The following is a 14,971-nucleotide window of genomic DNA, read 5'->3' on the forward strand; positions in this document are numbered from 1 at the left end:
TTGTAAAACCAATCCTCCCCACTCCATTGATACAGGCAACGGTTTTTTTTTTTTTTTTTTTTTGCTTTTTCCTTCTCTTTATTACAAAAGGAATGTGAAAAAATATACATAGACCAGAAGCTACACCCTTTGAACATTCAGTCAGCCACAGCTTTCAGCAGGGGCTGAATTCCAGCGAGCCCAGTGGATTCTCGGGAGAGAGTAGGGTCTTGGCCATTTCTCCCTCGCACTTTTTTCTCTCCCTTCCATGTTCTCTTTAAGTTATGCCCCAGAGTTTGAAGTGAGAGGGTCTTAATCGACTAAGGCATGGAGTCTTGGTTTGGAGCAGGGGTGGGACTCAGCCAGCTGTGGAGAGAGGAAGCAAGTGGGGCCAGGACTGTATGAGCAGAACAACAGCGGCACACATGGCCACGCAGGGCAGCTGCCAGCCAGGGGAGGCCCGCCAGGCCCACAGGCGCATTGGCCTTCACGCTTGCAATTTTTCTTTCCTTGACATGGATATGGGAGTTCAGATGCCATGCAGTGGTCTTAGAACAGCTCGAGGTGAACTCTTGCAAATCCTTTTTGGTTAAAGGCCCCCAGCCCCAGCTGCTTCAGCCATGGCTGGGTTGGGTGTATGTTGGGTGGACAAGGTAGTGTGGCAGAGCAGCTAGGAACACAGGTTTGGGTGCCATGGGTGTACTGCCCAGCTCTTGCACTTACCAGGTAACTTGGGGCAAGTGACGTCGCCTCTCTGAGATATGGTTTCCTCTCCAGGGAATTGGGTCAACAGTGGAGCTACCCCTTCTGACTGTTTTGAGACTGAATGAAGGAAATGCATGATGGCACATAGCACAGTGCTTGGCACGTATTAAGTGCTCATTAAATGGTTCTGTTATTAGCTGCTCTTATTTTATATGGAGTCACTAGGTGGTTCACGGTTAATGTGCTTGACCGCTAACCAAAAGGTTGGAGGTTCAAGTCCACCCAGAGGTGCCGCAGAAGAAAGGCCTGCCGGTCTGCTTCCAGAAAGTCAGCCATTAGACCAGAAGAACTGGATGGTGCTCAGCTGCCACCAATGACTGCCCTGACAGGGAACACTACAGAGTCCCTGATGGAGCAGGAGAAAAGTATGGAGCAGAACTCAGAGTCTTGTGAAAAGATCAGACTTGATGGTCTGACTGAGTCTGGAGGAACCCCCAAAACCATGGCCCCCAGATGCTGTGTTAACCCAGAACTAAAACCATTCCTGAAGCCCACTCTTCAGACAAAGATTAGACTGGAGTATAAAACATCAAATAATACTCATAAAGAATGTGCTCCTTAGTTCAGGTAGATACACGAGACCAAATGGGAAGCTCCTGTCTGGAGGCAGGATGAGAAGGCAGGAAGGGACAGGGCTGGTTGGATGGACACAGGAAACCAGGGGTGGAAAGGGGGAGTGTGCTGTCACATTGTGGGGACCGCAGCTAGTGTCACAATGGTATGCATATGGATTTCTGTTTGAGAAATTACCTTGAGCTGTAATCTCTCCCCTAAAGCACAATTAAAAAAAAAAAAATCAGCCATTGAAAACCCCATGAGCACAGTTCTCCTCTGACATACATGAGGTCATCATGAGTTGGAGCTGACTTGACAGCAACTGGTTTACTGATTTACTTTATCTAATTTCTCTGTCATTCTTGCCGTGTGGCCAAAAGCACAGAGAAATACATCTTAGATGCTTTCTGAATCCACTGGAGTTAAGGCCCCTGTATCTTTAGGAAGAATGAAAGATCTCAGAGGGCAGGTTTAAACACCAGGTTTGTATGCTGGTATCCAGAAGCTGACTCGGTTTTCCCTCTTCTTCCAGGGCAATATGCAGGTTCTGGTGACATATGGCGGTGATCCCATCCCTAAAAGCCCTTTCACCGTGGGCGTTGCTGCTCCGCTAGATCTGAGCAAGATAAAAATTAATGGGCTGGAAAACAGTAAGTGTGCAAATGGAGGGGAGACAGGTCGTTGAAGACCACCCAGTGGGGCTGCTTGTTAGATGGCCTTCAGAAGACTGGCTTTGCAGAGAAGCAGATTCTCTCTTAAGGGACTTTGCAGCCAGACAGACTTGGGCTTGAACTGGGGCCATGCTGAGGAATCACCCTGTGGCCCTACGTGCCCCTTAACCTCCCCAAGCCTCAGTCTTCTCCTCTGTGAAATGAGGTGGGGGTGGTCAGTAACCCTTATGGGAATATTGTGAAAATTAAACCAACTATTAATTCCGGGCCTGGCACACTGTCGGAGTGCTGGCATTGCAGTAGGAAGTTTTTATTACCAAGAGAAGTTGGGGCACATTGCTTGCTGATGAGTTTCAACCTTGCCAGTTTCCTTGACCAGCTAAATTCACATTAAGGTTGGTAGTCACATAAAAGCCAGCTCCTTGGCACTAGGAAACCACCACGCATGCACCCATCCTGCTGTTTCTTTAGCTTGTTGGATATCTCATTAGCTCACTTTTTTTTTTTTCATGTATAAGGGCATAATATTTAATGAGGCAAGTGCTTGTAAAACTACTGAAGACTAAGCATATTATTATGAACTGTTAAAAATTTCAGATCCAAGGGCTGCGATTTGTATCTCTCTACATTTGAAGACTAATTACTAAAAAGTAATAGGAGTCAATCAGTGCTACAAACCATGAATACAGATTATGAATGATTTCAATATTCTAATTGATCTGTTTAGTTTATCTGTTTATACAGAATTTTGTTTATCGCTGGCATGATAAATGCTTCTTATTTTTCGGTTATAGCGTTTGCTCTTGATCAGTTCACCCCTGTAGTCTCCGTTTTGTCTAGCATTGGTTTTGTGTGTAGAGTTACTCAGTATATAATGATTTAAAGATATTTCACTTATTTTTAAACCTATTTTCTAATTTTTTAAAATTATGGAACATAGCAAACATAAAAGTAGAGAGAATAGTGTAATATGAACATACATGTACTCATCACTCAGCTTCAGGAGTTTCACCACATGATCATAAAATTAAGTTTTCTTACACAAGTACTACCAGTATTACAGCTGAGAGGAGATTTCACTTTGTCCATCACCTCTCTCCCTCGCAAGGGTTAACCAGAGTTGTCAGTTCAGTTTCTGTCCTTCTGGACTTTTTTCTCTGTATCTGTACATATGGAGTCCCTGGGTGGTACAAATGGTTAACATGCTCACCTACTAACCAAAAGGTTGGCGGTTTGAGTCCACCCAGAGGTACCTTGGAAGAAAGCCCTGGTGATCTACTTCTAAAAAATCAGCCATTGAAAGCCCAGTGAAGCACATTTGTATCCTGACACACTCGGGATCACCGTAAGTCAGAATTGACTCGACGGCAACTGGTTTGGACGCATACATATGGGCCAGGAGACAACATTTAGGACCCCTGGTGGTGCAGTGGTTAATTAAGAGCTCAACTACTAACCTAAAGGTCCGCAGTTCAGACCCACCCAGAGGCTCTGTGGGAGGAAGACCTGGCCATCTGCTTCTGTATAGCTCATAGCCTTGAACACCCTGTAGGGCAGTTCCACTCTGTCACATGGGGTCACTGTGGTCAGAATTGACTCACTGACATCTAACAACAAGACAGCATCTGGCAGTGTTTGGCAGCTGTGTTTTGCATTGAAGTTGTCCGACTGCACCAATCCATTTCAGCCTGCCTCTGGAATACAGCAGTGTGTGCTGGCAGTCATTCCCACAGAGATCTCCCCTATTGGTGTTCGCTGGTCACAGACCAGAGGCACCTCAGGACACACATTCACATGGTCTCAGGATCACACAGGGCCGAGTGGACACCCCCATGATGCCCCTCCTGTGAGAGCTTCTCCAGGGTTTTGGCAGTGTCACTGTGAATGCCTTCATTACCTGTGACCCAAATCTCGAGCTGTGAATGAGGCTGGCTGTCCGTTCAGGAGGCTCTGAAGCGAGAGCACGGTGGGGGCCTTGTCCTTGGGGAGCAACTGGTGCTGAGCATTTCAACAGCCACTGTCAGACCTTTCGCTTTGTCATTCCTTTCTCCAGGTCACTGAGAGTGTCAGCTCCAGAGCAGGCAGTGGACGGTACCCATTAGGAAAAGCCCCTCTCCGCTTGGGATGTGGAGCTTCGCACCCTCCTTGCTAGGGCTCAGGAGTGTTCGTTTTGGCAGGCCCCGTGTTGCCCCAGAGTCAGTATTTCTCTGGGTTGTGGTGGGGCCCAGTGTTCCCAGTGCTTTTGTTTTTGTTCAAAGTCCTTTCCCTGCTTTTGTCAGATATAACACATGGGTTTCCTGTGGCCCAGCTTTGCAAAGGCCTTTCAAAAGTCATTATGGTAAAGAGAGTCAGTTCTCAGAACTTACTTCAATGCTCCTATGTCTGCCAGCTCTTTGACTTTTGCCTTCTTTGGGGGAACTACAGGATTGAGTTTGTTGCCAAGAATTAGTAAATCAAACATGGGTGTGTGGGTGTTTTGATACAAAGTTAACACCCAGCAGGGCAGGATCATATTATAATTTATTGGTCAGCAAAGCAGATTTGGGGGTTAGGTAAATTTAGGTTGAGTCCCAGTGTTGCTGCTTGCTGGATATGTAGCCCTAGACAAGTTACTTAACCTCTCTGAGCCTCAGTCTCCCCATCTGTTTAAGTCACAGTCAGTAATTAGTAGGGTTTGGGGAACATGAAAGGAGATAACATGCCATACTCATGTCTGGTGTATAAAAAACATTCAGTAAATAATAGCAGTAATCATCATCATCATCAGTTATGTTCTTGTTCTGGTTGCTGTCGAGGCTGAATTGCCGATTATTCTTACTCATTCTTCTTATCCTCTGCATCAGCCATTGCTTGCTGTTGTTGTTAGTTGCTATGGAGTTGACGCCAACTCATGGCGACCTTGTGTATGCCCGGCCGTGCACCATGTTCATGATCATGGTATGTCCGAGCCCACTGTTGTGGCCATTGTGTCAGTACATCTCACGGAGGATTCCCCTTGCCTTTGCTGGTCCTCACTGGGCCGGTCACTGGAGAAGGACATTGCTTGCTGTGGAGGCTGAGATAACTCTCCATATCCAAGGAGCCTTCATTTCTCTGCTATGAAGTTTTCTTCTTGCCACTGAAAAGCGTCAGCTCCTCATTTAGCTTATTCCCCTTCTCCAGGAGTGGAAGTTGGAAAGGATCAGGAGTTCGCCATTGACACCAAGGGGGCCGGAGGCCAGGGGAAGCTGGACGTGACGATCCTGAGCCCCTCGCGGAAGGTCGTACCGTGCCTGGTGGCACCCGTGGCGGGCCGGGACAGCAGCACAGCCAAGTTCGTCCCTCGAGAGGAGGGGCTCTATGCCCTCGACGTGACCTACGATGGACACCCCGTGCCCGGGAGCCCCTACACGATGGAGGCCTCCCTGCCACCAGACCCCAGCAAGGTCAGGCCTGAGATCTGGGACAACCGAAAGCTTTTTGTTGTTGCAGAACTTGTCCCCGTTTTGTCAAATATAACTCCAGAGTCCTCTGATCCTGCCTTTTGAAAATCGTTTTGTGATGAAAGTCAGTTCTCAATGGCTGATGGTCGTTCTTCCTCCTATAATCCAGTATGAAGAGTAAGAACATGGTCCCCTGGGCATGTGGGTCAGACCCTGCTCCCCTCCTCGCACTCCCGTGCCCGAGTGCAGGTCCTGCATCCATTAGCGTGATCATGGTGCTTGCTTCTAAGCATGCCTGTGAGGGCATCGTGAGAGCGTGAATGTGGCAGCCTCAGCCTCGTGCCCACCTAAAGAAGCCATTTTTATTATTCTTGTTATTATCATTTCTTCCTAGTAGCCCCAACTGAAGGGTTGTGGAGTATTTCCGGTGCTCTGATTGGCACAAATCCTATAGAACTGCCTTACTTGTTGAATCATAAAATGAAAGCCTCATCCCTCCCCATTTTTAAAAACAGTTTTTTGTTATATAGAATTTTCAAGTGAGGTATAGTGCGCAAACCAGCGGTGAGGTCCATGAGAGCAGTTCCGTGAGTGCTCAACCAGGAAGCTCGTGTGGACTGGCTGTCAGGCCTCCAACTCTCACTTAGTGTTCAGGAGAGCAAAGACTAGCAGGAGGAAGGAGAGTCATGGAGGCGCCCTGCTTCCAAGGGCCAGGCCTCTCTGCTGCGGTTTTCAGCCAGGAAGTCAGTTGATGATTGAGTTCATGGCCAAGGTGCCCCTTAGCCATCTGCAGCAGTGACTGACTGCAGTGTGGCTCTGCTTCAGTGGTGTGTGTGTGTGTGTGTCACACAAGTGAGACTCCAGGAGAAGGACCGCTCACTCACAACGAATCGCAGGCTTGCATGTTGAAAGCTGTGCTGACTGAGCAGCCATACCCACGCCAGGCAGAACTTGACTCTTTATTCTTTTTTCACATAGGTGAAGGCCCATGGTCCTGGCCTTGAAGGGGGTCTTGTGGGCAAGCCTGCCGAGTTCACCATCGACACCAAAGGCGCCGGTACGGGCGGCTTGGGCCTAACCGTGGAAGGTCCCTGCGAGGCCAAGATCGAATGTTCCGACAATGGAGATAGCACCTGCTCTGTCTCCTACCTCCCCACCAAACCCGGGGAGTACTTTGTCAACATTCTCTTTGAAGACGTCCACATTCCTGGTTCTCCGTTCAGAGCCGACATCGAAATGCCGTTCGACCCCTCTAAAGTGGTGGTGTCGGGACCGGGTCTCGAGCCTGGGAAAGTAGGTGAAGCCGGCCTGCTTAGCGTTGACTGTTCCGAAGCAGGGCCTGGGGCACTGGGCCTGGAAGCTGTCTCGGACTCAGGAGCGAAAGCGGAAGTCAGTATTCAGAACAACAAAGACGGCACCTATGCAGTGACCTACGTGCCCCTGACTGCCGGCATGTATACGCTGACCATGAAGTATGGCGGTGAGCCCGTGCCGCGCTTCCCCGCCCGGGTCAAGGTGGAGCCCGCTGTGGACACCAGCAGGGTCAAAGTCTTCGGGCCAGGCATAGAAGGAAAAGGTGAGTTTCCTAAAAAAGAGGGAGGCTCTGGGATTTAAGAGCCTCCAGAAACTCCCAGAGCAGGGACTGCAAACTCAGGTGCCTACAGGGACAGGCAGGGCATAAGAAAATGCTCCCATGGGCCCCTGTGTTGGAGGCCATGGGGTGTCAGACCAAAGGGGCGAGGACATTGCATTTCCAGCGGCCTTGCAGCCGCCAACACCCACTTTCTGTTTCTCCATGGAGATTTTCCCATTTTCTAGAGAAGCCAGAAATCTTGATTTGTAAGTGGAAACTCAGCATATTTAATCATTGGCACCTAATTGAGAAAAGTTTGAAATGCAGTGCTGGCTAACACCACATGTGCCCTAGATCCCCACCCTCTCCCCAGAGCGTGGCTGTGTGGTCACTTGGCCAAGAATACCCTGGAAGGGGCTTTTGGGAGTGGTTAGTATTTCTGATTTTGGGAGTCACACAAATCAGTTGTCTGCTGTCGCTGGAATTAGACTGAATGTGCCCTAAGGTGCCAATAGCCATGGTCCTCGAGTTTGCTCCTGGGTCCGCGGGCTCAGCCACGTCCTTGTCTGTGATTGCTCTGCAGATGTGTTTCGTGAAGCCACCACTGACTTCATGGTTGACTCACGGCCCCTGACCCAGGTCGGGGGGGACCACATCAAGGCCCACATCGCCAACCCTTCGGGGGCCTCCACCGAGTGCTTCGTCACGGACAATGCCGACGGGACCTACCAGGTGGAGTACACACCCTTTGAGAAAGGTGAGTCGCCCTGTCCTGGGACGTGACCCTCGTTCTGACCTGTGCTTGGCCATTTTCTCCTGGTGGCTGATGCTGACCCCTGCCCCTCGCACTCGAACGGTCTCAGCAGAAGCACGTGCAAAGTGATGGGGCAAGGCGGAAACTCCCCGGTCCTGCAGAGCCACCTGCCCGCTCTCTGCCTGGCTTGCTGGCCAGGTTGTGTGACCGTTGAGCCAGGGTGTAGCCTCAGACCGTCTGAGCAGGTTATGGGGTGATGTCATGGCTTGTTGCTCTTTCGTATAATGTTTTTACATATTAATTTATTTTCTGAACATCAGGAATTATAAGACATTTGGATAAAACAGAGGAACATAATGAGAAAACAAAGCACCATATGGCCCCATTTCCTGTACACAACCCCTGTTAATATTCTGATTTAGGTATTTCCGATGTTCCGGGGATGCGTGTTTCTTCTGTTTCACGGGTTTCCCTCTGTCTTTTGGTTAATGGCTGGATGGAGTTTTCCCAAATCAGGATAGTATGTTTGAGATGGACTGACTTGAACATACAGTGCGCGATATTTGCTTTGGGGGGCCCTCTGTGAAAGGGGTGGGCTATATAACTACCAAGTGAACAGAGAACATAAACAGAGAATACCAACATTACTGTTTTTCAGTCTGCGCTTTCAGATAACATAGTGTAGCAGGCAGACTTGAACGCAAGATAAAACCCTGGATTAGAGTGTCATTTCCCACAAATAGGTGACTTGTGTACAAACGTGTGTTCTGTTTGTTGTTTTGAACAGGCCTCCATGTAGTGGAGGTGACGTACGATGATGTGCCTATCCCAAACAGTCCCTTCAAAGTGGCTGTAACTGAAGGTTGCCAGCCATCTCGGGTTCAAGCCCAAGGACCTGGATTGAAAGAGGCCTTTACCCACAAACCCAATGTCTTCACTGTGGTTACCAGGTAGGCCTGGCCCTGGGGTAGAGACTTATATTACAGAGTCAGCACACAACACCAACATTTAGAGAGGTGTGAGCGATGGTGTCACAGTCGTTGGGTAGGCTGAAAGAAGAGAAAACCCAAACTCGTTGCCGTCGAGTCGATTCTGACTCATAGCGACCCTATAGGACAGAGTAGAACTGCTCCATAGAGTTTCTAAGGAGTGCCTGGTGGATTTGAACTGCCCACCTTTTGGTTAGCAGCCGTATCACTTAACCACTGCGCCACCAGGGTTTCCAAGTCGGCTGAATGGGATGGTTTATTGAGGAGTTTTACGTTAATTTTATCAGTACGCAGAGTAGCATGGATCATCACCTCTTTGCCTTCTTTTCCACGCCTTGCAGAGGAGCAGGAATTGGCGGGCTTGGCATAACTGTCGAGGGCCCATCAGAGTCGAAGATAAACTGCAGAGACAACAAGGATGGCAGCTGCAGTGCTGAGTACATCCCCTTTGCTCCAGGGGATTATGACGTTAATATCACATATGGAGGAGCCCACGTCCCCGGTAAGCTGTACCTCAGAGAGGAACCCAGAGGTTAACTGTTTTTGCATGAAAGCAGGTTTGATTTTGCTTATCACTCTGAGGAGGAAAAACAGTCTGATTTTTACAGTAGCTGCAGAGAGAGACTTTACCTTATGGCTGCACTTCCAGAATGTTCCAACTCCCAGTAGGACCAGTAACGTTTGAAACATAAAATAAGGCCAGTGCTTTTTTTGACGTGGCCAGAAGTGTTGGCTTAAGAGTTTTGACTCAAAATTGTTGTGTATGTGTTGAAGGACCTAGTTCTTAATTTCAGGAAAAGCTGCGTCTTTACAATGTTGAAAACCTCTGCTTTAGTTTATGCTCAGTTCTTGTTCAACTGACGCGTTTGTCTTGTTTTCTTGTTTTTCCGTGGGCAATCCTGGTAAAGACATGCAAACTCAAATTCTTATTTTTAAATTTTTCTTGTATTTAACAATGGATTGTATGCTTACTGTAAAATAGTCAGCGCTGTTGACATTTGGGGTTGGATGATTGTTGTGGGAGGCTGTCCTGTGCATTGTAGGGTGTTCAGCAGCGTCCTGGCCTCTACGCACTAGATCCAGGAGAACCCTCCCCCAGTCGTGACAGCCAAAAATGTCTCCAGATATTGCCAAGTGTCCCCAGGGGGGAAGAATTGCCCCTGTTGAGAACCACTGCTATAAGGGATTCAGACAATGAAGAAAGGTACGACTTCAGTTGTGAAGAACCCTCCAACTTTCACCCTCCAAAGCCCAAAAGAACCTCACTGCTGTCAGGTTGATTCCCACTCATCGCGACCCTGTAGGACAGAGTAGAAATGCCCCATAGGGTTTCCAAGGCTGTAGTCTTTACGGATGCAGACTGCCACATCTTTCTCCCTCCAGGGGGAGAAAATCTGTACAGGTTCTAGTTCTGTTTATTGAATGAAGTGATTGCCACCCAGCACACTTCTGAGAGGGTAGGTGAGTGTGCGGCATGGTGTGAACTCAAGTCCAGGGACTCTAGGGCTGTTCTTAGTCACCTTGTACCTTATCTCGGGTGTGGCAAGAAAGAGGACAGAGCTTTACCCCAGGAGCAGGAAGAACTTTGGGTGGGTCAGTGTTGTTCATTCCTGGAGCCTGTGTACTGGAGTGAGCCTGAGGGGAAGACGAAGGCTGAAGGGCCTCCTGTTGGATTTCTGGATTGACTTCCATGAAGCTGGAGTGTCCACTGACCACATGCATTTCTTGTCCTGCCCACTCTTTCCCCCTCACCAAGTGTGAATGTACACATCCACTTACACTCTTTTCTCTCTCTCACCAATCAGAAAACATTGACATTCAACTCAAATGAATTCTATCCAGATGTTCTTTAAGCCTGTATTCATTTAAAGGGGCCTGTTTCTCCTCAAACTTGTCTTTGCAGTTCATTCAAGTACATTTTTAAAATTCCTGTAGTCACTTTTGTGTTGTTAGGTGCTGTCGAGTCAGTTCCGACTTACAGCGGCTCTGTGTACAACGGAAGGGAACGCTGCCCGGTCCTGCACCATCCGCACAATCATTATGTTTGAGTTCATTGTGCAGCCCCTGTGACCGTCCATCTCGTTTAGGGTCTTCCTCTTTTTCGGTGACCCTCTACTTTACCAAGCATGATGTCCTTCTCCAGGGACTGATCCCTCCTGATAACATGTTCAAAGTACATGAGACAAAGTCTCACCATTCTTGCTTCTAAGGAGCATTCTGGCTGTACTTCTTCCAAGACATATTTGTTCATTCTTCTGGCAGTCCATGGCATATTGAGTATTCTTTGCCAACAGCATAAGTCAAAGGCATCAATTTTTCTTTGGTCTTCCTTATTCATTGTCCAGCTTTTGCATACATGTGATACAATTGAAAAATATCATGGCTTGGGTCAGGCTCACCTTAGTCCTCAAAGTGACATCTTTGCTTTTGAACACTTTAAAGAGATCTTTTGCAGCAGATTTGCCCAGTGCAATGCCTTGTTGGATTTCTTGACTGTGGATCCAAGTAAAATGATGTTGCTTATTGGTCCAGTTGTGAGGATTTTTGTTTTCTTTATATGGAGGTGTAATTCATACTGCAAATTTAGCAGTGGGTAAGACAGACAAAGTTCCTTCCCTCAGGGAGCTTACTGTCTGGTATGCATGCCATTAAAGCTTGTGATAACTGCCCTGGAGGTGCTGTGAGGGAATGCAGAGTGACAGGTGCCTTTTGGAGTGTTGCAGCCCTATATATATAGCACATGGGCTGCGAGAGTGGAGCGTAGAGAGTGGCTGAAGGCTCTTCTGAGGAGAGACAGCGTGGTGGCTCGGAGCAGGCAGGCTGTAGTGGAGACAAGCATTTCCTGGGTGTGGAGGCAACAGAACTGTTTGATTCTGCTGGGAAAGTCTCTGGATGCTGTCAGCTTAGGAATTCCCCTTGCAGAAGGGATTGAAGACTTGAGTCCCTTTGGCTGACCCATGAGCTTGGGGCAAATGGTCATCTTCAAGCACAAGAACAGAAAGAGACCCATGTGGGGTTTTCTCATCAGCTGTAGATGGCGCCTCTGTGTGTTCAGACTCTTGTCTCTCCAGTAAGACTGCCAGCTCCTCCTGAACCCCAGAACTTTCCCAGACAGTGTTATGAATAAATGTTTGTCGGTTGTCTTAGTGTCGGGCGTCATAGCTGGGGTAACTTGTGAGGTGTGCCTGTGAAGCGTTCAGCAACCTGATAGCTTCTAATTTGCCTCCATGGGGTTTCTGTGTGGTTACACATTGGCCCAGTTTCTCCTGGCCTGGTACAAACTTGTAGTGGGGTTAGTTTTTACAGAGTGTCCTGTCTTATCAGGAATGGCATATTGGTTTCCTCTGGTGGGCCAGCTGTGGTCTGTTGGTAGTGCTGCCTAGACCACTAACTGGATGAACCAGGGCTTAGAGCACATCAGGAAAAAGGGCTGCCTGTGATTGACTGATGATGTCTGATGGGGTGTGGAATGGGGGAATGGTAGGTAATGCTCTGAATTTGCCATCTCGGACCTAAATGTGTCTTGCGTTTGCTTGTCGGTTCTTGGCTGCCCTTGTGCTAAGTTCAGTCACCCTCCCATGGAGAGTCTCACTTGGAGATTGACCTCAGAGGTAGTTCATTGTCATCACCTGTTGACACTGGAATCCTCAACTGTCACTCTGTAGAATAAAGCTCCCTTTTGTTTCACTGAACCCCAGAATGGGGGTGGGGGATGCTTCTCTTTGCCAGTTTAAGCCATTCATTTCACTTAGCTGAAAAGCAGGATGCCACTGACCCACTGAAACCCAGCTGTTGTTAGAAATCAGGGTCTCCTTCCTTTGTGTGGTCTTTGTTATTTAGCACCCCTAATTCCAGGGTATAAACTTCCTGGGATGTGGAGCAGAGATTCCTCAGCTTCCGTGGCAGTTGTTAGCTGCCGTTGAGTTGGACCCCAACTCATGGTGACCCCATGCGCAGTGGAACAAAGCACTGCCTGGTCCTGTGCCATCCCCACGATTAGCTGCAAGTAAGACCATTGTAATCCATAGGATTTTCATTGACTGATTTTCGGAAGTAGATTGCCAGGCCTTTCTTTCTAGTCTGTCTTAGTCTGGAGAGGGCATCAACTTTGCCATACTTCACGGGAGGCACAAGGAGCCTGTAACCACCATGTGGCAAGAGGTGCAGTTAGCTCCTTGATGATGAACTTGGCAGCCCAAGGCATGGTGCTGGGAACACCACAACTCTTTATTTCTGGCTCACCTCTGGGGAGGTCTTATTTAGTCCCTTCTTTGGAGGAAATCCCATGAGGGTCTCTGGCTCTGCTCTTATTTCTGTATTTGGTGCTTCTCTTGCAAATCCTCATCTCCCTACATTCTCCGTGTTTCACTGGTCTTAAAAACCAACACCCTCAAAGAATCAGATGCCCCCAGTGTCCCCTGTGGGGTCAGCCATGCAGAGGGGCAAAGCAGGGCTTCACCTGATGGCCAGGAACCAAGAAGGCCAGGTATGGTCAGAAGGTGCCTGCTACGTTGGAGGGAGAGGATTCCACTTGTGGGAGAAGATGTTGAATGTGGTATGCAAGGCCTGCCCGCCTCTCTCCAGTCCTTTCTCCTCCTTCTTTCCACCACCCAGCTTCTTCTTTCAGTTCCTTCAACAGCCTGTCTTCTCCCTCACCTCCAGGCCTTTGTACATGCCAATCCCTCTGTTTGTAATGCCTCTCCACCTGCTTCCCCTGGATGATACCTGCTCACTCTCAGGTCTCAGCTTAGTTATTACTGGGAAGCTTTCTCTGGTCTCCCAAGACCAGGCCAGTTGCCTTCTTAGTGCTCCAACAGTGCCTGTATATCCCCCAGTGTGTTATATACTCTGTATCATGATGGCTTGCTTGCTTCTTTCTCCTCCGAGATTGTGGCTTTCTGGAGGGCTGGGGCTGTGCCCTTCTTGTTAACCACTCTGGGCCCAGCACCTGACTCAGTGTCTGGACGTAGCAGGTGCTCTGTAGTCGTTGTTGGAAAAAGATGAGTAGACACACAGGTGCGCACACAGCAAGTCAGGAAGTGCCAGTTGAGGCTCGCACAGTCGAGGTCCCAGGCTGGAGCAGTGGTGCGATTCTGGGCATGCGTTAGCTGGGCCTCGGGCTGGTGGTGGGCTGTACTCAAGATCCTGTGCCGTCTTTTCCAGGCAGCCCCTTCAGAGTTCCTGCGAAGGATGTCGTGGACCCCAGCAAGGTCAAGATTGCCGGTCCAGGGTTGGGCTCAGGCGTCCGAGCCCATGTCCTGCAGTCCTTCACGGTAGACAGCAGCAAGGCTGGCCTGGCCCCACTGGAAGTGAAGGTCCTAGGTCCACGGGGTGAGTACTTGTCCCGCCTTCCTGCTGCCATCTTACCTGCCCAAGGAGAGGCAGTCACGATCCAGGGCAGGCTCTGTGTTTTTATTTTTGCTTTTGCTTTTTTTATTGTACTTTAGTTGAAGGTTTCCAGAGCAAATTAATTCCTCATTCAACGATTAATACATACATCGTTCTGTGACATTGGTTGTCAACCCCACAACATATCAACACTCTCCCCCTCTTGACCTTGGGTTTCCCCTTTACCAGCTTTCCTGTCCCCCGCTGCCTTCTCATCCCTGCCCCTGAGCTGGCGTGCCCCATTAGTCCCGCTTTGTTTTATGGGCCTGTCTAATCTTTGGCTGAACGGTGAACCTCAGGAGTGACTTCAGTACTGAGCTAAAAGGGTGTCTGGGGGCCATATTCTCAGGGTTTCTCCAGTCGCTGTCAGACTAGTAAGTCTGGTCTTTTATTTGTGAGTTAGAATTTTGTTCTACATTTTTCTCCAGCTCTGTCCAGGACCCTCTATTGTGATCCCTGTCAGAGCTGTCGGTGGTGCTGGGCACCATCTAGCTGTGCGTGGTGCTGGGCACCATCTAGCTGTGCTGGACTCAGTTTGGTGGAGGCCTTGGTTGTTATTCATTAGTTGTTTGGACTAGTCTTTCCCTCGTGTCTTTGGTTTTCTTCATTCTCCCTTGCTCCAGACGGGGTGGGACCAGTGGAGTATCTTAGATGGCCACTCACAAGCCTTTAAGACCCCAGACTAGTCACCAAAGTAGGATGTGGAACATTTTCTTTAGGAACTATGTTATGCCAGTTGAGCTAGATGTCCCCTAAGACCATGCTCCCCAGGATCCAGGGCAGGCACCTTGGTCTTGAACTTAAATTTTGTAAATAACTTTATTGTTCAACATTTTAGCTAAACAGTAAAAGTTCCCTCGTGAAAGTAGACAGGC

The 14,971-nt window shown here is 48.7% G+C and overlaps 1 protein-coding gene across 1 annotated transcript in view; it reads left to right on the forward strand.

The window, feature by feature from the left end:
• FLNB (filamin B) overlaps window positions 1–14,971 on the forward strand; it is a 92,380-nt gene that overhangs the window by 32,983 nt on the left and 44,426 nt on the right. The window contains exons 18-24 of the mRNA XM_023727619.1: window positions 1,832–1,949; window positions 5,133–5,395; window positions 6,371–6,968; window positions 7,549–7,722; window positions 8,507–8,669; window positions 9,050–9,210; window positions 13,872–14,039. Of these exons, the coding sequence (XP_023583387.1) occupies window positions 1,832–1,949; window positions 5,133–5,395; window positions 6,371–6,968; window positions 7,549–7,722; window positions 8,507–8,669; window positions 9,050–9,210; window positions 13,872–14,039 (1,645 nt within the window). The remainder of the gene's footprint in view (window positions 1–1,831; window positions 1,950–5,132; window positions 5,396–6,370; window positions 6,969–7,548; window positions 7,723–8,506; window positions 8,670–9,049; window positions 9,211–13,871; window positions 14,040–14,971) is intronic.

The sequence above is a fragment of the Trichechus manatus genome, unplaced genomic scaffold (assembly GCF_000243295.1).
Source record: "Trichechus manatus latirostris isolate Lorelei unplaced genomic scaffold, TriManLat1.0 scaffold00001, whole genome shotgun sequence".
NCBI classification, from domain to species: domain Eukaryota; kingdom Metazoa; phylum Chordata; class Mammalia; order Sirenia; family Trichechidae; genus Trichechus; species Trichechus manatus.